Source organism: Oryzias melastigma, linkage group LG8 (genome assembly GCF_002922805.2).
Source record: "Oryzias melastigma strain HK-1 linkage group LG8, ASM292280v2, whole genome shotgun sequence".
NCBI lineage: Eukaryota > Metazoa > Chordata > Actinopteri > Beloniformes > Adrianichthyidae > Oryzias > Oryzias melastigma.
Window position 1 is genome coordinate 19265498 of NC_050519.1, and position 23573 is coordinate 19289070.

Consider the following 23573-nt stretch of genomic DNA (forward strand, 5'->3'; position numbering starts at 1 on the left):
CATATACAATATTTATGCAAATACTGTTGTTAGGCCCTAAATTCATTTGCAACAGTTGATAATTGTTTATCCAACTCAGATCAAGCTATTTGTCATATGTATATGTAAAAAAAGGTGATCCAAACACCAATGTTGCTCTGCAGAGAAATTAGACCACATTGCAACAGACGGATGAAGAATCATCAATGTTTTTGAATCCACAGGGAGGTCAAGCGTTCAGCTGATAAAGTTACACCACAGCACAATGATCCATTCACTGACCATGTGAGCAAACCGGAGGGACAAACAAACCATAATCAAAAGCTTAAAGGCTAAGGTCAAGCTTTGGATTGTTTTGTTTGTAAAAATTGTAATTTTAAACTGTAGCTCTCAGGGTTCCTAATGATTTATGTAATGTTGACATATTAACTGCACTGATTTATAATGTTATTATTTATTAATTTATTTATTTATGAGTGAAGTAGATAAAATATATTTGTTGTCTACATTTTTTAATAGGAGAAACATCTGATTGTAATGATAATTTTCTATTTCACATTTTAAAAGTCATGGGATAACTAAATAAATACAGGAGCATAAGATGGTGTTTGTTGGATACAGACAAAACTATTGCCATTTTAAACCTCTTTCTTTAACATTTTTTCTTTTTAAAGTGTTATAATTAACTTTTAATTCTAACTTATAGTATAATATAACTAACTTGTTTTTGTGCCAATATATTGAACCATATGTGCTCATGTGTGCAAGTGATTTTCTTTAAATAGATTTGTTTTTTAAATGTGCCTCTTGCTTAAAAAAAGCAATATTTTAAGCACAGCAAAGCATGTAATCATATTTGAGGGCTGGGGAGGGGGTGTTATGTAAGAGATAAACAAAGATAAACAAACACAAAACACGTTTAGAAACTTAAAGGCATAACACAGAGGAACTCTTTCTTGACAGGACACTTGTTTTCATAAGAAAATGTTATTCAAGAAAATATATTTACTGGATGTCTGTGTAAATACATGACCTTTGAAATGTAGGAACATGAAAACCGCTTTAAAAAACTGAAATGAGAAACCTTCCCTTCCTAATTATAGAGCAGAAACTGCTGTGTCTCCCTCTAGCGGCAGCTATTGGGCATTACATTGATTGCGAATGCGAAGCGAAGGCAGAGCGAGGGCAGCGTCGCGGGCTCCCGTTCAAATTCACGCCCTCCATCCAGTCGGTCCCGGTTCAGTTTAGTTCTGCAGCCATTTGGACAAAAGTTCGTGTTACTGAGGAAGTTCGTGACGTCAAAACGAGCCGTGGGAGACTTCTGTGGTGGACGAAAGCGGCCAAACTCGCCGCATTTGCGCATCAGCGAGACGTTTGTTTGTGTTTGACAAAGAAAACCAAAGTGAGGTGGGGGTGAACGTAACTTCCTTCCTTCCTGTCGCTTCAGTAAGTTGGTGCTCACTTTTGGCCGCAGTTGTAGCGCAAAGAGTGGTGAAGAAGATGCTGCGCAAAAGTGCGCCGCGCCGTTTGGAACCAAACGCGTAAAAAAAGAAAAAAAAGCGCCATGATCTGTCAGCCAACGCGTCGCGACGATGCTTTCACGGAAGGATCTACAGGAGTGGTGCCGCATCACATGCGCCGGGTACCCCAACGTGGACATCCAGAACCTGTCGAGCTCGTTCAGGGATGGACTCGCGTTCTGTGCCATCATCCACAAACACCGACCTCACCTCATGTAGGTTTTTCCACCAAACTCCAGACATCTGATTGATCTCAAACTCTTTCAATTATAACAGTGTGGCATTTTTTTGTTGTTGTTAAAGTCCTAGACATTCTGTTTTCTTGACTTTCTCAGATTGGTAATCTGTGCAGACTATAGGACTAATCTGCTTAATCTCCCACAAACCTTTCATGTCCTATTTGATTGGATCAGTTTATTTTAACTCTGACCTTACATCCTTCCATCTCATTTGGTAGATTCTATACTGACTTTGTGTGATTTCTTCTTCAGAGATTTCAGTTCCCTCTCTAAAGACAATGTCTATCACAACAACAGACTGGTGAGTCATTTCATTCCAGAGCTACCAAGCTGAGCTCACCTGATTCCTTATCGGTATACAGTCACTTCTATCTGTGTGTGTCTGTCTGCAGGTGTTTGAGGTTGCAGAAGCAAAACTGGGAATCCCTGCACTGCTGGATCCGAAGGACATGCTGTCCATGCAGGAGCCTGATGGTCTGAGCGTCATCACCTACCTGGCTCAGTTCTACTGGGTCTTCAACTGGAAGTCTTCCGGTGTGTTGGGTGAAGTCCTGTCTGGGATTTCGTTTTTGTTTTTAGTCCGGTACCTCCAAGCAAGAATGTCAGAATGTCGAAAAATGACATTTGAAGCACATGTTGAAAGCTGGTGGTGCTTAATGCTGTGAACAATGACTTACTTGACTTGTAGTTACTTGACTAGATGAGAAGACAAGAATTTTTTACTTGATTGATGCAACTAAAGTGGAAAACAAAACTATACTATTAATTTTCAATGTACTATTTTTTTTACCCCATAAGAACACTTGGTGACGTCAGTACAACAGAAAAACATCAGAGTTAAATTTAGAGTTAAACTTTAGGAAAAAGTTTTTCTATTTTTAATCTTGGGAGAAAAAAAACAACATTTTTTTTGTTTTTTTTTAAACTTCATTTTAGCTTTTCTTATATGAGCCCACATCATGAAACTGCCAATGCTGTACTTACAGTTTTGATGGTTTCCAACGTTATCTTCCAAACATAATTATTATGACTAAATAATTATTATGACTAAAAAAATACTCAAAACATGAATATTTTTGTTATTACACATCTATAAAACTGCAACCTGACATTTTATGTCAGTTTAGTCGATTCAGCACTTATTCAGTGTGGAAAAAGCTAATCTACAAATGCATCTTAATCTGAATTTTCTCTTTCAGCATAAACCTCTAATACTGGTCAACAGCAGCTTTGTGAAGGCTACTTTCGTCGTTTAAAGACATTAAAAAGTGTGTCTGGACACTATAATCAATGATAAAATCAGGATCGGATTAATTTGATTGAAGGAACCCGTGGAGTCATGAGATCTCTGTGCATGTGTGATCTCAGATGTTAAGACAAAACATGTTCATCTGGAATTTTCTGAGCATTTTAGAGCCACAATCAACAACTTTTATGGCTTAAATGAGAGTTTTCTGTAAAACTTTGTATTGCAGCAGAAACCATAAGAATGAGGAGGATAAAGGGTGAGGTCACATGACCTGGTGTGTCAAAATGGGAAAGTAGGCGGTACAAACACACCTGACTGTCTGTAGACAGATGATCAGACAATGAAGCGATACTGTTGTCATAAATATCAACTATTACGATCAAACCATCCTTAAGAGGACATTTAATTTTTGCTTTAATGTTCGACAATTCAACATAACTTAACCTGTTTTTTTTTGTCTTTTCTTGACGTGGATGCAGATTCCTCCCCATCACGGCTTTTAAGGAACGTCACAAAGACTTCTGGAGAAACTCCTGACGCTCTCAAGCCTCTGAAGGTAACAGTCGGCCGTCTCCTCTGCTCTGTTTCACCCGAGCTGCAGCGTTGATCAGTTCTGGTTCTGGTTTCTCTTCTCCTTTCAGAGCTCTGCGGTTCTGGAAACCAGCAGAGAAGGTCGCTGTGCGAACACGGGGGCGCTGGCGGCGTGTGGTCTGTGCTTCAAGCCTGTGCTCCTCATTCAGAGGCATCTGGTCAACGGGAAGATCTACCATCGCAGATGTCTAAGGTAGCGGTTCAGAACCATTTACATGATAATAATAGTTCATTTTTACAGGATTTCCTTTATGATTCAAATTTCTTCCAGGTGTAAGATTTGCCGCGGCACGGTTTTACCAGGATCCTACACACAGGGAAGTGATGCCGGCTCCATGACCTGCTCTTACCATGTCACCAAAGATGTTCCTCCACCACACAAGTCTCAGGCTGACGTCTACTCTTTGAGTGGGCTGCCGGTCACCAGCGTGCCTCAGTACACCCAGAAAATGGTTTGTAAAAGTCCAAAAACTGACGTGGAGGAAAGGAGGGAAACATAGCGAGGAAGCTCAGGTGTCAGACCTCCTCTTTGTCCTCCTCAGCCCAGTGTTAAAGAGGGAGCTGATGAGAACAGAGGAGTCCAGAAGAGCGGATCATCTTGTGCTCAGGAGACAAACGGAAAAACTGTTTCCACTCGGAGCTCGGACTCGTCTTTGGTTCCTGTTCCTGCACCCAGAGGCAAAGCTGCCCAGACAGCCAAGGGCGACGCTGCTGCAGGTGAGGCTCTTCATGAATCCTTTTGGGGTCTCACTGCTTCAGTGGACCACTGAGCCAAACATTAATTATAACACATCACTCTGATTTAGTCTGTTCACATCCTGCAACATGTCTGCTCTTAACCTGACTCCTCTGACCACGTCACCAGAAAACCCTCACAGCTGGACAGCACCAGAACTGCAGAACATTTTCATTTACACCACAAAAATGCAAAAAAGCCTCAAAATATTTATATTTAATGTATAACTTTTTAAAATAAATGTAATAAAGTTAAAAATATTGATGTTTTTCACTCTCAAGTGACCTCTAAGCAAAATTTGTTTCATTTATAAAGTCAAACTTAAATTTTATACATATAAACACGTTTATGACTCACTTAACGCACATTTTCTGTAGTTTTCAAAAGATTTAAACATTTTATTTTGAAAAATTATAATTTTACATTAAAATTTTCCTTGAGTCATTTAAATTAAATTCTGTTTCTTAACTTAGCAACGTAACTTGCATTACAATAATACTAGTGTGAATGCTTTTTGCTGAATATGTTGAAGCTTTTGTTGAAAATGCTGAAGAAATTTACTCTAATTGCTGAAGATGCTAAAGCTTTTTGCATAATGTTAAAGTTACTAAAGGACTTAAAGTTGCAGAAAGTGCACAAAGAATTGGAAGAATTTCTTGAAAAATTAAAAAAATAAATAAAAAAAATGTAAAAAATGTGTAAAAGGTATGAACTTATAATTAGTCAAAAACCTCAGTAGATGCCATATTAGCCAGAAAAGCTAGCATGCTGCTTAAATATCAGCTTAACTCGGAATTTGCCCCAAAAAACCTTAGTATATGGTAAACCAACCAAAAAAGCTAACAGGTTTCTAAAATACTAGCTTAGCTCCATAGTGTCCCAAAACCTCATTAGATGCCAAATCAGCCAAAAACGTTAGCATGGTGCTAAAATATTAGCTAAAAAACCTCAATAGCGTGGATATCCTAAACATGCTGAACGATTTCACTTGCAAAAGTTGTAGAAAGTGAAAGAATTATGTGGAAATTTTTTTTTAATTTGCTCAAAATTTAAATATTTGCATAAACAAAAATAAAAGCATGAACGTCCTGAACATGCTGAATGTTTTAATAGCATAAATTATATAACTTATTTTTCAAATTGTATTAATTTGCATTTTCAATGGGGCTGAAGAATCGCATCAATCGCGTAAAATCTTAAAAAATGTCAAATGTAAAAATAATAAAAGTATAAACAAATGTTCTTAACAGGTTGAATGTTTTGATACTTGTTTAAATCGCTGAAAGTGTGATTGAGTTTTTAACAAATAAAAAAATGTACAAAAGAATAAATAAGGAATAATAATAAAGTGAAACAGAATTCAACATTCACACAATTACATGATTACGCACACGTTTTATGTTAGAATTCATATTTTCCTGATACATCACTGATGCACATATACGATTTATAAAAGCATTTATCCTTAATTAATGTTAGCAACAAATGTACATTCATTTAGACATCAACATTCTGCATTCCTGAAAGAAACCTTCAATAGTAAACCAAGGTTTTCTTAAAACATCTTCTTATGTCGAACCACTTCCTGTTTTTGAGGGAAAAACATATTTTTGTCAATCATGAGTTTTCATGCATCAAGTATTCTTTTTTTATATACACAAAATTAAAAATAAACACATATAGATAGACAAATAAATCAAACAATGTGCTCGAAAAGGAGCAAGCAGAAGAAGAATCTTGTATGTTCTCACACTTTTAACAAAAACTTATATCGTGCAAATATTTGTTTACATCATATAATCCTCTCATTCACTTCCTTTTGACTAAGGTTTCATTATTTCCTTTTTTTAAAGAAAATAAGTGGCAGCTGAGTGTGAGATTTTTTTTCATTAAAAAAATCTCTGTAAATGTGGTTTTTGTGTTCTTCCTCTTATGTGCAGGTGTTTCTGGTAACCATTCTGCAGCAAGCTCTTCTCAAACGTAAGTGGATTTTTTCTGTGTTTTTGCTTCATTTTTATGGGATCTATGATGTTTGAATCACTAAATTAATATTCAAGTATAAGATGAATATTCATCAATTCCTAATCCTTGAATGATTACTATTTTTTTTTAAATAAATGACCAAATGTAACTTTATTTTATCCCTATGCTAAAGCAGAGAATACCTTCCTCTGTCTGGTCTTGTTTGCAGGCCGATCTTTGACAACATCTCCCTAAAGACGAGCCCCAAAGTGAAGGCCAACCACCCATGGATGAACTTCGTGCACCCCGGACCCTGGACCCAGCTGCCCCCAGCTCCGGCTCCGTTGCCTGTGCCTCGATCCAAACCCGTCTCACAACCGCCCAGGTCATGGAACGAACCGAGGAAAAAAGCGTTCAATCCGTTTGAAGAAGAGGATGAAGAGGACACTTCGGAGACTGGTAGGACTGAAGCTCCCCACCAGACCAAAGCAGCTGTTCTTCCAGCTGGAGATGAAGGACCTGCGTTTGTTGAGCAGAAAGACGGTTCCGTTCCAGCAGATGAAGCTCATTCCACAGGAGCTGTGACGGCCGATCACACCCACAGAGAGTCACATGAACAGGCTGCAGTTATAAAACACACAGAAGTGTCAGGTGTGACGAAACAAACACCAAACCCCGACTCCTCTTCAAGATGTAGTTTACCCAGAAGTCTCTCTGTTCCTGCTGTCACATCGGAGGATGCTCAAACTGGGACAACAGAGGTGAGTGAACGAGATACGTCCTGTCAAAATGAAGTATTAAAAAAATTAGACCCCCTCCAAACACACATTTTTTCGTCTCCTCCTGATTCACAATGATTTAAATAAAGAAATAGTCGGAAAAGTGCCACAAAGACATGCTAAAAACACAATATTCAAGGGTTCAGTTGGACACATAAAGGGTAAAAATTGTATTTGCGTGTTTTATTTCCTTTTTTTAAATCAGAGTTTGCACCTTTTGAATCACATGGTAAATGCAATGACTAAAGCAAACTGCAAAGTAACACTGTAGATGAGGTGCTGCAAAACACTCAATATAATGTTGGCAAAGATAGTTAAGCTTGTAAGCAGTTTATTAATATGGCCTTTGTATACAATGGCCTCACTTTAGATGTTTATGACTCTTACTAAATATGTTGATAAACCTTATTCGACTTATTGTGCTAATAAACGTCTTACTAACACCCTAAAAACACATTAATAATGTTTGTTAATGTGTCAATAAAGCTTGTTAAGGAATCTTATTATAAAATGTTACCCTGCAATATGATGAAAGAAGTGCGGTAACCATCTGTCTTTTCTAGAACAGCTCTTACACTGAAGCACGGAGGTGGAAGTATTATAATAGGGGATGTCTTAAAGTTGAGTCATGGCAACTTTCAGATTTTAAGTCCAGCAGCCGTGACTCAACTTTAAGACGTCTCCTAGATGAATGAGAGCTTTCACTGACATGATATGGATGTTTTCCAGTCTGAGAGCCGTATTTGAAGCAGGAGGACATCTAAAGAGAACACCTTCAGTCTCCAACTCAACATGCACATGGTTTTAGTTCACTCGGGGCTTGTAGTAAATCAGTACTGCTGCACCTAAAACTCTGCTGCTTCTCTGGGTAAAATTGGTCATTTTCCATGAACGGGATGAACCAGACAGAAGGTCTTTCACAAGAAGTTAGAGAGAATCTGCAATTTTCAAATTAAGCCCAACATGCAGTTTCTGCATTAACTTTGGGTAATTAAGGAGTCCTGCTGAATCTGGAACATGCTTCACTTATTTAACTGAAGTTGTGCTGATACTGATTTGTAATGTTTGGGTCAGAACTTGGACTTCCATGAGAAAGTATGTTTGTATCTAAAGTTATAGATGCCAAAAAGAAGGTTTTTAAATCCTGCAGATTCTGGGAAATTCATGTTCAGACTCTGTCATTTCGATGTCTCTTTTTTTTATAGCAAGCCTGCAAAGATACTCCTCTGGACAGAAAAGCTCGGATGTCCAAGTCACAGACTTTCTCATCCAGTCGCGGTCCAGCTCCAGGTCACGGCTTCCCTCTCATCAAGAGGAAGGTACATTTCTGCGCCCAAATCAGTCTCTTGCTGTTGGCATTTCCTGACGATGACACTACTAAAAAAAGAGGGAAAATTTGTATTTTATACCCTCTTCATATAGTATTGTGTCATGAGACTTGAAGAAAGGATGTGATTATTTCTTTTTAAAAGGTTTATTTGCTAAAACTGATGCAGAAATTATGTTGTTTTTTTGTTTAGGTGAGGACAGACCAGGATCTGTGCATGAATGACCTACAAGTCCAGCTGAAGGAGCTGGATAAAAATCTGGAGTTTCTGGAACAACGAGGAGTCGAACTGGAGAGGATTGTCAGAGCGTGTTGGAAAGGTGCGCCTCACTTTCACTCTTTTCATCAATTTTTTGTTTTTGGCTTCTACACATTATTCAGAATTGGAAGAAGTCCTGTTTCAGTGGCTTCACCTTTTACATTTCAGGCAAAGAGGAGGAAAAAATGCTTGCAGAGTGGTTCTCCCTCACTCTTGAGCGACTACTTCTGTCACGCAAAAGCTCAGAACTGGTCCATTTGTAAGTAAATCAGAAAAATACTCAGTTTTTGAAGTGTATTTGCTAATTATATTTTCTGTAACAGCTTTTTTGTCTTTGTTCTTTTAGGATGAAGCAGCAGAATTTGGAAGACAGACAGGCGGATGTGGAGTTTGAGCTCAGATGTCTGCTCAACAAACCAGGTCTGCCTCTGTTTTCCTCCAAAAATCCAGAAGCTTCTCTGCTGGCTCAGAAAACGAGAAACGGCTTTGACTTGGTGTTTTTAACAGAGAGCGACTGGAGTCAGGAGGATCGAGGTCGTGAGCAGCAGCTGATGGATGAGCTGGTCGCCATCATAGAGCAGAGAAACCAGATCGTGGATCAGGATCAACAGAGGTGGATGCACGAAAACAAGCAACTACCACTGTCATATATTAAGACACTGAAATGTGGAAGTTAAAGATTTTTTTTTCTCATTAGGGAAAAAAATGAAAATGTGCTTTTGGGAGAAAAAATGAAGAACAGAGGTGAGAGTGTCATGAAAGCGTCTTACTGAGGACTCTTATTTCATTATTTCACTGACGTTGATGACAAAATCTCTCCTCAGATGATCCAAAGGAAGGAGTGAAGGAGCTCAAGAAGTCAAAAGGAAAGTTCAAACCTGCACAGGTGTTCAAAATCCTGAACAACAAACCCGAGAGCAGAAAGAACTCAGGGAGTAAAAAGGACTGAAGAGCTGCAGGAATATTCTGGTCAATTCATCCACTTTGAGTTCAGTTTCTCATCTGTAGAAGTGAATCTGGATTATACAGAAATGTGGGGCTGGTATGAGCTCTCATCTCTTTGGCACATTCTGTTCTGACTATTTACAAAATCTAAGAGAAAATCTCAGTACTTGGAAGTAGAAATAAATTGTTACTGATGTTTACTTTTTTTTTTAACCCTTTTTAAGAAAAAATATTTTTCTAAACCTGCATCATTAGAAATTCTTAAAATTGTCGACGTACAGATTTCTTCTGAGACAAATTCAGCCATGCAGATTTCTGCAATACTTGTTTTTTTTGGCAGTTTGGTAAATCCTGTTGGTCAGAAAATACTTAGAAAAGTGTTAAAGACGGCAAATTTACAAGTGACATTTTAAAGCTGTTACTGTGGCAATAACTTCCAGTCAAATGTTCATTGTTATTTTAACTTATTATTTACTAAATTAATAATGAATACATTTAAATTTCATTGTTGGGTTATATTTGCAAAAAAAAGTGTATTTGTTTGTAACCAACAATCCAGATCTTTTTTTTTTTATCAGAATTTATATTTTTTGTTTGCTTTAAATTCTCTGTCCTAGCCACTACCATAGGCCTATTTATACAACAGTTAATGAAGAATTGTTTTTAAAAGAAATGCATTTTTGTATAGATAGGTTTTATTAAATAAGTGAAGAATCTAAACTGATCCTTTCTATGTCAAAGTGTCCCCCATTTGAGGTTATCCTGAGCAAAAGGTTGTACACTTGAAGTTTATTTTGTTAAGTATAATTGAGTATAAATATAGCAAGTAGGCTATACTATAGACCATGTAAATATAGTGTAGGTATGACATAATTGGAACATTTTAAGTTTACAATAAATTGATATAAGGCAGGAAAGCACTTGCATTTACATTTTTATGTAGTCTGTTTTTTTTTTGTTTTTGTTTTTTTAATCAAGTAAAAATATATATTTTAGATGTAGAGTAAAAAAAAAGCCAGAATCAGCCAGAGTTCTAAATGTTCAGCAAACTTTTGCTGACCCAATTCTGTTCTTTAACATTGCACTAACCAACATGCCATTTTTTTACTCATTTTCTCATTTTCATTGCTGTACAAATATTCAGTATTATTGTTCATGTTCTGTTATGGGTACATTAAAATAAATGTTGACAACTATAATTGTGGTATCTTTTTTATTATTTTATTTTTATTTTATTTTATTTTATTTTTAAATGTAGGACCAAAGAAACGTTCCTGTTGAGAGGTCGGACTGCTTTTTCCGCGTACCAGCGTACCGGAAGTTAGGATACCACTGTGCTCAATGTGGTCTAGCTTCAAAACAAAAGTTGCTGGCGAAAAACATTAAATTATTCATATTAAAGAGAAATAATAAAGTAACAACAACATGTCTGATAACGAAGACAAGTAAGTTGCGTCCTAAGAGTTAAATATTGTAATGCTAAACGTTTGTTTTAAAGCTATTTAGCGTGTAGCATATTAGCTAGGTTACGTCTTTACCGGTTTTTTGGTCTTTAATAAAGTATCTGTTTACATTTGCAGCTTTGATGATGGAGACTTCGATGACGCCGAGGAGGACGAAGGATTAGACGACCTGGAAAACGTGGAAGATGTATGTTCATCTGCACCTCTTCATTTATTTTGATACATATTTCAGGCTTTATGTTGTTATTTCTCTGAAAATCTAATTCATAAACTTGTTTTCCTGTGATAATCAGGAGGACCAGGAGAACGTACAGATCCTTCCAGCAGGAGAGGGTCAGCAGGCAAACCAGAGAAGGATCACAACACCGTACATGACTAAATATGAAAGAGCGAGAGTGCTGGGAACACGAGCCCTCCAGATAGCGTGAGTTTTTATTGTTAAAAAAGTGTTTTACTCTCCTGATAAAGAGAGTGTTAGACTTCCTGTGGGACGGCAGATTTGAAGTTTCGGTCACAGAACTTGTATATTTTTATAAACCCCTTTTGTATTGAGGCTAAGCTTTATTTATTTTTAACGTGTATGTAAATAAGACTATATGGCGTGTACCCCAGCTTTGTCCTAAAGTAGTTGGGATAGGCTCCAGCAAGCTTCAGATTGATCTGCAATAAGCGTATTTTAGAGAATGAATGAATGGATTTAGTGCATTTCTTTCTGCACCGGGCAGAAAACAGAGGAAGAGAAGAAATATTAGAGATGGGGGACAAGGGTACAAGAAAAGAAAAAGGGGGTAAAGAAGTTTGAGAATCCCCAAAGAAATACATAGGAGGGGGTAGGATTATAAATGAAAAGAAACAACACTGCTTGAGGATAATTATAGCTTTCACATGTTTACAAACAAAAATAATGAATGTACCGGTTTGCTGAAAATGGACTAATGTAGTACAAATACATGTGATCTATATATGCACATACACATCCATACTAGTGAACATGTGTCCTGAATGTATCATTCCAAACACGTGTCCTGTTTGTACATAGATGACAGGCACCTGTGCTTAGTTATTTGTCTATGTTCTACTGTGGACAATGACGTTATGGAATAAAACAAAAAAAGATGGAGCATCTGGTTCACCTCCACACAAGCCCCCAGCAGAAGGTGGGGCAGTAGTGGCAGCCAGAATCTCCATCAGACACCCACGACCAGACACTAACCGTTCAGATCCCAGCCCAGACAGAGAATAACACCTCCCCCAGCTGTGCCATGAGTCAATCATGAGGTCCCATCCACTTCAGAGCCCATCAGTTGCTGAGGATCACGTGTTTCAGGGGCAAAGAAAAGCTGATTTGTATCTCATTCAGCCACCATGACGCTGTGTTAAATGTCTTACTGTTGCATCTATGAAAACAGGTTCTGAATGTTTAAATTTCGGTTTATTTTCATTTTGAGTCATTTAAGGAAAAGTAATTGAATAATTCCCCGCCTGTTTACTTGCATTGAAACGCATTTGACTTCATTCTGAGATTGCTGTGTGTCGTTCTTCTGCTGACAGCATGTGCGCTCCTGTGATGGTGGAGTTAGAGGGAGAAACCGACCCTTTACAGATCGCCATGAAGGAACTAAAGTATGTCAGAATTTTCCCTTTTTTGTCTAAAATTCTTTCATTTTATTCTTGTTGCCGGTCTCTAAATTCTTGTGTTTTTGCCGTTTGTCCCGAACAGGAGCAGGAAGATCCCCATCATCATCCGCAGGTACCTCCCCGACGGCAGCTACGAGGACTGGGGCTGCGACGAACTCATCATAACCGACTAAACAAACCCGGACTTTCAGCTGAACTTTAGAGCTTAGATGATGTCAATCAGAAGAAACCAATGTGTTTATTTTAAAACCTGCATTGCCCGCATAAGCCAGTAGGGGGAAACGTAACTTTGCTCAAATACATTTTTTTTTAACAAACTTATCTTTTGTTGTAAGTATTCCATGTGTTGATTTTGAACAGAGTTAATCAGTTTTATTGTTATAAATAAAGTCTTTTTTTACAATTCTGCTGTTTCTGACTGTTTTATTAAAGTTTTAAGGTTTAAACAAGTCACGGTCAGAAAAAAAACTATCAAATTTGATATTTAACTAAAAAAAAATCAATTTATGAAACTCTTTAAAGTCATGTGTTGTTTGATTGATGCAGCTTTGATGTCAGCAGGTTGTTACGCTCCTTGAGGCTGCAGCACTTTTAGATTTGGTGAAGCTATCAGGATAAAGACTCCATGGAAACATGAGAAAGAAGCCGCTCAACAGGTCGTTATTGTTTGACGGGAGAGTGTTTGCCCTGGCAGAGAGACGCTCGGCGCTGGAGGAAGAAAGTGCTTGGAGGAGAAGGACTTGTTCTTGAATTTTTTTTTGCCCAAAGAGAATCTATTTTCAGCCGAGCTCTGAGGCTCTGCTTGATGCTAAAAACGATGACTTCAAAGTGAGTTAGTTAATCTGAGCCTCAAGAAAACCACACATTTTTGGTTTCTTAATATTTATACTGATAAAACATGTACTATTTTTTAACTTTTATTTGGTGTTCAGAAGGGAAAAAATGTCAGCAATTCTGAAAATAGCAATCAGGATTGCAATGTTTTTCTGATTTATTAGCACAAAACTGTATATGAACTTGAGAAATGGCTTATATGAAAAGCGTAACCTCCTGAATTATTTCCAACAATGAAAAAAGTCTCTTGTGTTTTTGCTTTGAAGTAGATGCTAAATTAAAGTAAATTTTGAGTAGAAGTGTTTTGATGCATTTTATGAATCTATAGAGGTTAAATTGTTTCATCTAAAACAGAATTAAGACACTTAATTTTTAAAAGCCTTTCATCCCCAACAGCTTCATGGATAACTTTTGGTTATCGCTGCACTATTGTATAAAGGATGGACAAACATTTTGACTCATGGGGCACAAAAGGTTCTAAAATTTAACAGACAGGCCCGACCAGGAGCGTGTGCATGGAGTGTTTTAGTTATCCATCTCATTAGAGAACGAAATAACATGGCAGCTGAACAAAAAATGCTTTAATTTTGACTGAGAAATGAATATATTTACTTTAAAACAGAACATTTTAGAGTTTTTAATTCAAAACTGACTAAAAAGTTACTTTCCGACAACATTTCCAGCACCATATGAATACAAAATAACTTTCTGCACCTTAACAAAGATCGATCTATTTGTAGTGCATCATCTATGGAGAGACTCAGGGAGAAGAAAAACATTAATAAGGATTATTAACATAATTTATTCCAGTCTGACGGGCCAAATTAAGTAGCTTAACTGCCACATGTGGCCCCCGGGCCGTAGTTTGCCCACCCCCGGTAAAGAATGATGGATAACATAGTTAGTCAGTTAGTTAGTCAGTTCAGTTTTAAACCAAAATGAATGTTACATCATTGAATCAAATTTACAGATTGTTGTATCCCCGCTGCATATTTTTGTATATGTTTACATTGAAAGTTTTTGATCAAATGTGTTGTGCCAAGTTTATTACATTTTATAATTTTTTATTCTTTATTGTTATTCCCTTATTAGCAAATTTAAAAAGAATATTTAGGCTTTTATTGTTTTATAAAACACTAATCGCTTTTGAACCAAATCAAAACCATGACTAAAAAAACAGAATTGTGGTGAAAGTGAGTCGTTGCATCCTCAATAGAAGATGAGGTGTGAGAATCACTTTCCAGATCATCTTCTGTGTTCAGATCTGCAAACCTCAGGCCTCAAATAATGTACATTGTTTTTTTGAATAGATCAAGCATGATGTGTCTTAGACCTTGACTATATTTAAAAATGCTATTTGTGGGGTCTTATTCTTAGGTAAACACAATTAATATAAACAGTGAACCAAAAATACACAATTTTACTGTATTTTTTATAGTATTTTGTGACAAAAACCCATGTTTCACAGACTTCTGGGAAATGTAGTCCTGTCAAACAAGACCATACCATCATCCCTCCTCTGCCGTGCTTTAATGCTAGTTAGCAATGAAGCGTTTCTAACATTATAAGTTAACATTTTGTCTTAACTGTACTGTCCCAGAAAAGTGTTTTGCTGATAAAGAATCTCTTAGTTTATCTTTTATGCATTTCTTGCTCTCAAAAGAAGCTTAGTGGAGCCGAATTTGATCGGAACTGTGTTTATTTACGCGGCGAGAGTGGCCAACAGGAAGAGTGGTGAGAGTTGCACACAGTAAAGGTCCCTTTGTGTGACAGTGAAGCTACAGAGCGGGCAGTTATGGGGTTAGACTCCCTCCCTGCCCTCATTCCCTTCTCCCTCACCTCCCCCATGAATGGGCCTCTTTGTTTTTTTCCTAAAGTATCACACAGCCGATTAAAGAGAGAGGGAATTAGGAGTCAGGCCTAATCTGCAACAAACACAGAGACACATGCATGTGTGCACAACGGCAGAAACCTGCAGTATGTATCCAGGCATGCATAGCAAGTCATAACCTCTCCAACTCCACCGAGAAGGCTCCAGTGAGGTTAGGGGAGGCTGAGTCCTCAGCATTGCTCATTCCTACCAGAAATTAAAACCATATTTTTATATTTACAAAGATATCTTTGGTGGCGTAAATAATTTATTGCCTGTAAAGGAAGCTATTAAGCTTTGCAGCTCGAAATGTCCCAAATAAATTGATTGCAGGAAGATCTAAACAGGCAGAAAACAGAAGAACTTTATTTCAAGTACGAGTCATCATCACATGTTCAGGCTTTGCTCCTGCTCGTATTTACAAGCTCTGTGACTGTAAGCCACTGTTCCCAAGAATAGACATGGCAGCTCGGATCAGAGAGAAAGAAAAACAAAAAATATATAAATAGAAAATGAAAAAACTCAAAGCAACAAAAAGAAACTTTAAAGTCCAGTAACATCATAACAGGAAAGATGCATTTTTAGGCTTTTAGATACAGAAAAAACACTTTAAATATGATATAGAATAATATGTTGTGTAGATTTTGAGGGATTTTCACAACAAAAGAATGAAATTTAATTATATGTTAGTAAATTGTCAAGAACAAAGTATAATATTAATGCAATCTGAAGTTAAACAGCTTCATGTGGCAATTAATTAAAAACTATTGGCATCTCCTGCAGCATACAGACACGAAATTAAATGGAATTTGACAAACATTCTACAAAAAAAAAACACTCAAAATTAAAAAAATTAGTCAGTGGTGAAGCACTTAGTGAAGTTAATGGCAAAATGGTTTTATAGCAATCTGTTAAATTCAGAATTTTCTTGAATAAACTGTCTTAAAAATACAATACACATTATTAGTCAGACTTGACACTGTGACACATTTTTTTCCTCAAAAGTCAGGAATACATAAAAGTAGGAAGCTTTTAAAAAGACAGCAAAAAAACTTTATGATAAAAGAAGAATAACTTTTAGGGAAAAGGTTTAGGCTAATCTAAAAAACATCTCTACAAACTACCAGGTAGTTCTGAGTGTCACGTTGGGAGAAACATCTTTAAGAATCTGTTTCTGTTGTAGAAAACAGGAAAACATGTTTTGGTCTCAATGCTTTGGTTCTTTTGTCATTTTATCCTAAACCTAAGATATTTTATAAGTCTGTGTGATTTATTGATGATGATATTCTGAGAACAAACAGGACAAATTCTTACTATTACAACAATTTCATCATTTGTTGATACACTTGTGTTATAATCTTGAGTTTTATGTAATAAAAACAAAAGATTGGCAACACGTTTTTCTTTCTCGGTTCAATCTCCAAGGTGACAGTCATGCTTCTCTCTTTGTTTGTTTTTAGGGGGGTGTTTGCAGACCTCCTGATACCCGTAAAGTTTGGAACAGGTGAGAGCGTATCTGAGTGGCTCTGGCACTGTGCTTTCTGAAGACGTTCCACGTTGACCTTCACACCTCCAACGCTCTAGTTTCCCTGCCACACCCCCCTCTGCTCGCACTTTTGGAACAAGGTTTTACCCCTCATACCCTCTCGGGTACCTGCTCAAGCCCCCCAGACAGACCAGAGCACTCCTAACAGCTCCGCTGACGCTGTGGCCTCTGCTTCTGAGGTCTGACGCTGGGGCGGGGCGAGCACCGGCGCCTCCTGGTTCTGTCGTCTGTCAAGGCCGTGACAGAGTTGTGTAGACCGGCTGCTCCCAGTGGGTGGGGCTGTGTGGCTGGGACACGCTGGCGGGGTCGGTGATGGCGGTGTACAGCGGCCTCTGGGACGGCCCCATGTACGAGAAGGCGGAGTACAACCCTGGAGCCTGGCTGGAGTGGGCGTAGTAGGACCCTGAGGGCTGGTGGTCGGCATAATCTGCAAACTGAGCTCTCGAGGCCAATGAGGGGAAGGCGGAGCTATAGTGAGGGAGACTGAGCGGCGTGTAGGTAACATGAGCGCCGGCTGAGGCCGCTTCGGCAAAGTGACCCCCAGAGGTCACAGCCTCGCTCTTGACCTTCGAGGCGTCCCCCAGCGGGGAGCTGTGGTGCTGCTGCTTGGAGAGCCAGGCCGCCGAGTGTCCGCCGGCCGCCGCCAGAGCTGACGAGATGCCGTAGCTGTACGGCGAGGCCGGAGCAGCAGCCGCAGCGCCTCCGGCCCCGCCGCTCTGCCCGACCCCGGGGTGGCCGTTGGGGGGCAGGTACTGGTCAAACTCGTTGACGTCAAAGGGCTCCATGTTGGTCATCACTTCGTGGCTCATCTCTCCGATGTCCACGTTATCAAAGTCGATGTGAGGTTTTCCAGATCCAGAGGCACCGGAGCCTCCGTCGGCCCCCATGGAGGCGCGGGAGCTCCCTCCTCCATCCCTCTTCCCGTCCCCTGCTTTTCCAGCCTGAGCTTCGGTTTTGGGGGTGGTGGGGGGCGTGGGGGGGCTCTGCCCTGTGGAGGAACGACATCATCGTCAGATAACAACCCTTTTTTTCCCTCCAAAGTGTTTCTGTGGGAGGGAGCCTGCAGCCCACCTGCAGCATGAGGGTGGTGCCCATCTGCCAGAGGGGACTCGGCCCCCCCACCATGAGCCACTTCCAGCTGGAGGCCCTTGTAGTGGGAGACCTCACCCTCCAATTGTCCATCAGCCTCACTTCCAGAACCCGAGCCCAGCTTCCCGTTCTTTCTGCGCCGCGGCTGGTATTTGTAGTCCGGATAATCCTTCTTGTGCTGCTTCCGCAGCCTCTCCGCCTCCTCGATGAACGGTCGTTTGTCGCTCTCGTTAAGAAGCCTTAGAAAGAATGAACATTTGCAGACAGTTTGCAAATCAGAAACATTTCATTACTCAATAGAAACCAGGTTTCTTAACGGTACAAGAAGAGCTCAGAAAAAGTGTCTTCCACCAGCCTTTCAGTGATGAAAGGAGGAGTGACCAGTTCCTGCATACAGCTGTTGGCAGGGATGCCATGAGAAACCCCTGACCTTCTTGGTCCTCCTCCTCTGTCATGCTTCAGGGCTAATTTACCAAACCCAGCTGGGCTCAAGGTCAGAGCTTCATCTGATTAATATTTGATCCTAACAAGGTTAATTCATTTAGCTTCTTGGAGCTTCCTGACATGAATTAGTGAGTCTTCTGAGACTGAAGACCAGAGGAGAGTTGATGGAACTTTGTTCAGCTTTGCCACATTTTCATAGTCAAGTTAAAGCAACAAATATTTTTGTGTTATCTTAACTCGTGTAGCTTTAGGTTATAACTTACATTTTAAGCCGAGAATAGTAAAAATATTAACAAAACTGCAGCATTTAATATTAGGGGTGTAACAATTAATCGATGAATTAGTTTATGGAACCAGATCAATCTGTCTGAGACAAATCAACCTAAACCATTGAAAGATTGGTGCATTCTGTGATGTTGGAAGAATCGTTTTTTTTTTTTTTTTTAATAACATTTTTAACATTTTTCGAGTCGGACAATCCTTTTTCTGATCATTCCCACACCACATGAATGCATTGTTTCTCTAAGTTTAAGGTTAAACCTTTGGTGAAATTGGCACCAGCATGAGAACTAAAGTCAGTTTTGAATGAAAACCCCATGTTTTAGATTTGTTTTAATCAAAATTAAAACATGTTTTCATCCAGATTTAATGTTATTTATTTCTCTTATATGACGGTGATTACCAAAATACTCCACACATCTGGCTCTGGTTCGGCCCTTCCGTCAAATTTTAGAACCCCTTTTGGCCCACATGTCAAAAGGTTTGCCCACCCCTGCCATACACTGTGGTAGAATGGTTAATAATGTTCTCTTTGGGTTATTTTGATGTGGAAAAACAACAGTGGGCTGAACTTTATCAAGCTAAAATGTGAATGGATTTGATATTCTTGTTTATTTGGAGTTTTGTGTAATGGATCCATTTTAGTTCAGTGATTCGAAACTAATCGAATCGCTCATAATGAACCAAAATCGAATCGGATCAGCAGACCACAAAGTATGATATGAATCAGAAAGTTGGTCAAATAAATTGTTAATGTGAATGTGTGTGTAAATGTCTCAACCCCTAAATCAGCTCCTGATTTTTTAAAGTAGGGGTGTCACTAGTTTTGGTTCGGGGGCCACATTCAACCCATCAGATCTCAAGCGGGCCGGACGAGTAACATAACAACAAAATAACCTAAGGTCAGCTTGTTAGCTTCTTTGTTTCTGTTTTGTTTTTTCTCAGTTGGGAAAAATGCCTCAAATAATAAAAGTAGCCTAATTGCTTATTATTATTATTAGATGTATTATTATTGCTATCTTTTTGATAAAGACATTTTGGTAATTGAGTCATGCTCTTGCCAAGAAGCGTTTATTTCTCGATCTCTTGTCCCGACGGTATTTCGTTTCCTTTGCTTCCCCTAGTGGTAAAATAGCGCATTGCAGCAATTTCTTTAAATAACCATGACTCCATACAGGAATGGGCTAGAAACTTTCTTTAACATCCTTATATTTTTTTATCTTTATGACTGGGCCTGATTAAACGATCTGGAAGGCCAGATCCGGCCCGCGGGCCGTATGTTTGACACCCCTGTTTTCAAGCATCTCCAGGCATAAAGATGAAGAAAGTTTGAACAGGATTCAGTTTGATTCTGTTTTTAGCAAAATGTATTATCTGTTATTCCATCACATCTAATCAGGAGTTAAAAGTGAAAAACTATTTTGTTTGGTTTCAGAATTACCTATTCATAAATAAATAAAAACACCTCAAAATCAACTAAAAAACTTTTCATTGAAGATATAAAATGTGTTTATCATCTCAGGGGTGCCCAAATCCAGGCCTCGAGGGCCTACGTCCTACATGTTTTCTAACCAACCTGCCATTGAAGCTCCTTATTGGCTAAACACGCCCGTTCCAGATCATTTCTGGAAACCTACAGGAGGCCGGCCCTCGAGGCCTGGATTTGGGCACCCCTGCGTGACTTTTTTGTTTGTTTTTTGTGACTCTGCGCTCCACCTGCAGGCCCACACCTGTCACGCGCAGCAGCCTCACCTCCACAGCTTCCCCAGCGTCTTGCTGAGCTCGGCGTTGTGCAGGTGCGGGTGTTGGTCCGCCAGCTTCCTGCGCGCCGCCTGCGCCCACACCATGAAGGCGTTCATCGGCCTCTTCACGTGCGGCTTGTTCTTGCTGCCCGCGTTGACGCGCACGGGCATGGGCACGAGCGTCCAGTCGTAGCACTTCAGCACCTGGCTCACCGCCTCGCGGATCCCGTCCGGGAAGCGCTCCTCCTCGTCGTCGGACCTGGCGGAGGAGCAGCCGGCGGACTCGCCGTCCAGCTGCGGTCGCTGCTGCCCGCGGAGGGGGGACTCCGCCGCCCCCCGAGAATGAGCAGGTGACTGGGAGCAGCTGTCGTCCGACATGCCGGGACTGAGCTCGACCTCCGAGAGGCTCTGCTCCTCCCTGGACATCTTCTTCAAGAAGAAAACCTAAAGCCTGTGTGTGAATTCTCAGCTGTTTGGTGGACGCGGCGGACTGCTCTGTCTCTGAACTCCTCTAAATTATAATATAAACTGCCAGTCTGTCTCTACTCTCAGCCTCCGCTGCAAAACTCTGTGAGGATTCCACATTAAAGTTCTTTCCATCCGTGTCGATGGTCTCATAGGCGGCTCAGTGCGCCCCAGTTTCCCTGCTGACACACGGGCGTCTGCGCAAAGCTCACCCAGCCTCACTTCTCCTCTCCCGCCTTCTCTCTCCCTCTTGGAATTGGAAATCCACAAGAACCTGGAAGAGCAAGGAGCATCATTTCAGCAAATCCTCACTTTCAGCTTTTCGTTTTTGCGTGTTCTCCCGTCAGATTTGTGTTTGTAATGTAAAGGGAAATGTGTGCGTAAAAGCCCTTTTCCATGGATAAAATGGTCCTTTCATGTGTTTTCTGCAGGCTCATGTTTGCAGAGCTTGAGTTCCAGAAGCAGGGAGCGCCGCTGTTTAATGTTTCACAGTTAGTCCAAGCTCCCTAGAGGGAACACTCTGGAGCGCTTCGATGGCCTCAGCAGCACAAACCTTAAATTATACTGGCTCTTGGATAAACATGACCTGGCGCGCCTGCGTGGACGCAGACTGCCAGCAAAACAGGGTCAGGACGAACAGCGGGAGGGAAACGTGTCTTAATTTTACCAAAAATGACACCTCCCCACAAAATGTGTGTAGAATAAAAAAGATGGAGTTTATTAAAAGAAAAATAGGAAATATAATAAAACAACGAGATATGTTGTGACTTTAAAAGAAACAAACGCTTATGCTCTCTTAAAAACTTTATTTTTTGGAAACTTTTACTTTTAAAAATACCCTTTTGATCATTTTACTGAAATGAGTTATTCAGTTTTACTTTCAAAAGGTCAATATTTGAGGAACTGTTGGGCTGCATCAGGAGTATTCATTTCCAAAGCAATGACAGGTAAAGGCTTCCCCACCTGTCAGTCCTTAATATTCGCTTGCCACCTGCTAGAGGAGGCCAACTCACAGGCTGTCACAGCGTCCCCAAAGGGTCTTCGTGCGTAAACGTCGCGCGTAAACGCGTAAACGCCGTGCGTAAAAAGTGACCAAACACTTTTTTTTCCCTCAAAGTTGTTTCAATTTTTTTGAGAAAAACTTTTAGAAATCAATTTTTTAGTAGACTGTACATGTAATTATATTTTTTGTATGTAAAAATTAAACAAAACAATTTAAAATAATATTTTTTACGGAAATTTGAAAAAAATTACAGACGTAATTTCCGATCTTAAATTGTTTTAGACCTCTTAGAAAATTTTAGATTTTGATTTGATTTGTTTTATCACTAATGAGCACCAAACGTGTCTGTGAGCTCATTATTCTCCGCCTGATTGGCCAATAAGTTGGCCTTAATTGTCTTGTTTAAAAAAAAAGTTCTCCCTCGTCTAATCTTTTCCAGCTCGAACAGATCCACGAGCAGGAACAAAATGTGATTTTAAAAGCAACAATTTGGAGAAAAAATACTTTAAAACAGAGTTTTAACAGATTTTGTATTTTTTGATTGAAGTCCCACAAACAGATCCCGAATTTACAGCAACCCGACACTAAGAAATCTAACAAATGTCAGAAAAGATTTTTGGAACCATCCGGAAACTCTTTACTCTTAACACAAACTCAAAATTTCACATAAGTCAAATCAGAATGATGATTAAAGATGGGATAAGAGGAGAAAAGGGAAAGACAGAAGCCGGTCACCGGCGGCAGAGAGCGCAGAGCGCCTTACTTCAGCAGTGAGGAAAGAGGTCGAGAATCCGCGGGTCCCCGAGTTTCCAGAGTGACGCTCACTCCCCAGCCCCCTCGCTTGCGCCGCCCGAGAATGAATGCCTGCTCTGTGTGCCTACAGCACGGCTTAAAGAGCCCCTTGTATGCAGCGGAGAGAAAAAAGAAAAGAGTGAGGGACGAGCCTTAAAGGAGCAGCGCGTATGCGCATTTGGAGAGCTCTGATTGGCGGAAAATTATCTATCTATCTATCTATCTATCTATCTATCTATCTATCTATCTATCTATCTATCTATCTATCTATCTATCTATCTATCTATCTATCTATCTAATTTCAACACGCGCGTAATTTTGCGCATTTTTTGGAGTTGGTTTAATCAAGTTCATTTGAAACTAACAGACATGCGCATTAGCCACTTGACTTATGGGGGAGTCTGACAGTCCATGAAGAAAATATCCCTACATGTATTGATAATGAAATCTGGAGTCCAGCCTGCATGGAGTGTCTAAATAAAATTTTCTTTCACATTTTGCACTCAAAAACAAGTCTCAAAAATGCCTTAAAATCAAACAGCTGAACAAAAATAATCAAACAGAATGACTTTATATTGAAGCCATCATGTGATATTTTTTCTGGATCGCCTCAAGGTTCGTGACAGCAGATTTCTCATTTATTTATAAACACTGGAAAACACTTTTTCCAGTTTTGTTTTTCTACATTTAAATGAACATTTCACCATCCAGCTGTGAATGAGGTACATGTTCAGAGGTGTGGGTGTTCAGAGCGCATGTGCGAGATCCATGCGCGCATCAGCACCTCTAGAAAAAAAGACATTTACTGCGGAGAAACGCAGA

The 23573-nt window shown here is 39.6% G+C and overlaps 3 protein-coding genes across 4 annotated transcripts; 2 read left to right on the forward strand and 1 right to left on the reverse strand.

Annotated features, from left to right (window-relative positions):
- Window positions 1–865: 865 nt before the first annotated feature.
- Window positions 866–9795, forward strand: LOC112146417 (MICAL-like protein 1). The gene is made up of 16 exons (XM_024272227.2): window positions 866–1714; window positions 1991–2039; window positions 2131–2272; window positions 3467–3543; window positions 3629–3771; window positions 3850–4030; window positions 4121–4295; window positions 6255–6294; window positions 6506–7037; window positions 8261–8374; window positions 8576–8702; window positions 8810–8900; window positions 8988–9061; window positions 9149–9254; window positions 9339–9385; window positions 9466–9795. The coding sequence occupies exons 1-16, from the start codon at window positions 1572–1574 to the stop codon at window positions 9588–9590; spliced, it is 2166 nt and encodes a 721-aa protein (XP_024127995.1). The 5' UTR covers window positions 866–1571; the 3' UTR covers window positions 9591–9795.
- A 1070-nt stretch (window positions 9796–10865) lies between these two features.
- On the forward strand, window positions 10866–13090 carry polr2f (RNA polymerase II, I and III subunit F). Its single transcript, XM_024272231.2, has 5 exons — window positions 10866–11031; window positions 11167–11236; window positions 11343–11473; window positions 12601–12672; window positions 12770–13090. Exons 1-5 carry the CDS (start codon window positions 11012–11014, stop codon window positions 12858–12860), a joined length of 384 nt encoding a protein of 127 aa, XP_024127999.1. The 5' UTR covers window positions 10866–11011; the 3' UTR covers window positions 12861–13090.
- Window positions 13091–15731: 2641 nt separating this feature from the next.
- sox10 (SRY-box transcription factor 10) lies at window positions 15732–23015 on the reverse strand. 2 transcript variants are annotated; one of them, XM_024272229.2, is made up of 4 exons: window positions 22723–23015; window positions 20502–21230; window positions 18009–18265; window positions 15732–17925 (listed from the first exon to the last, which is right to left on the reverse strand). In XM_024272229.2, exons 2-4 carry the CDS (start codon window positions 20915–20917, stop codon window positions 17168–17170), a joined length of 1431 nt encoding a protein of 476 aa, XP_024127997.1. In that variant the 5' UTR covers window positions 20918–21230; window positions 22723–23015; the 3' UTR covers window positions 15732–17167. The 2 variants fall into 2 exon arrangements, with proteins under 2 accessions (XP_024127997.1, XP_024127998.1); XM_024272230.2 differs by having other exon boundaries at window positions 18105–18265; window positions 22723–23014.
- Between the last annotated feature and the right edge of the window lie 558 nt (window positions 23016–23573).

Excerpts from the sequence above, each read along its gene's own strand:
- LOC112146417 (XM_024272227.2), top strand. The coding sequence starts at position 1,572 with ATGCTTTCACGGAAGGATCTACAGGAGTGGTGCCGCATCACATGCGCC. Across the intron at positions 4,296-6,254 it reads CAAGGGCGACGCTGCTGCAG|GTGTTTCTGGTAACCATTCT; the intron begins GTGAGGCTCTTC and ends TCTTATGTGCAG. Across the intron at positions 8,703-8,809 it reads TGTCAGAGCGTGTTGGAAAG|GCAAAGAGGAGGAAAAAATG; the intron begins GTGCGCCTCACT and ends TTTACATTTCAG.
- polr2f (XM_024272231.2), top strand. The coding sequence starts at position 11,012 with ATGTCTGATAACGAAGACAA. Across the intron at positions 11,237-11,342 it reads ACCTGGAAAACGTGGAAGAT|GAGGACCAGGAGAACGTACA; the intron begins GTATGTTCATCT and ends TGTGATAATCAG. Across the intron at positions 12,673-12,769 it reads ATCGCCATGAAGGAACTAAA|GAGCAGGAAGATCCCCATCA; the intron begins GTATGTCAGAAT and ends TGTCCCGAACAG.
- sox10 (XM_024272229.2), bottom strand. The coding sequence starts at position 20,917 with ATGTCCAGGGAGGAGCAGAGCCTCTCGGAGGTCGAGCTCAGTCCCGGC. Across the intron at positions 18,266-20,501 it reads ACGCTGGGGAAGCTGTGGAG|GCTTCTTAACGAGAGCGACA; the intron begins GTGAGGCTGCTG and ends ATTCTTTCTAAG. Across the intron at positions 17,926-18,008 it reads GCACCACCCTCATGCTGCAG|GGCAGAGCCCCCCCACGCCC; the intron begins GTGGGCTGCAGG and ends GTTCCTCCACAG.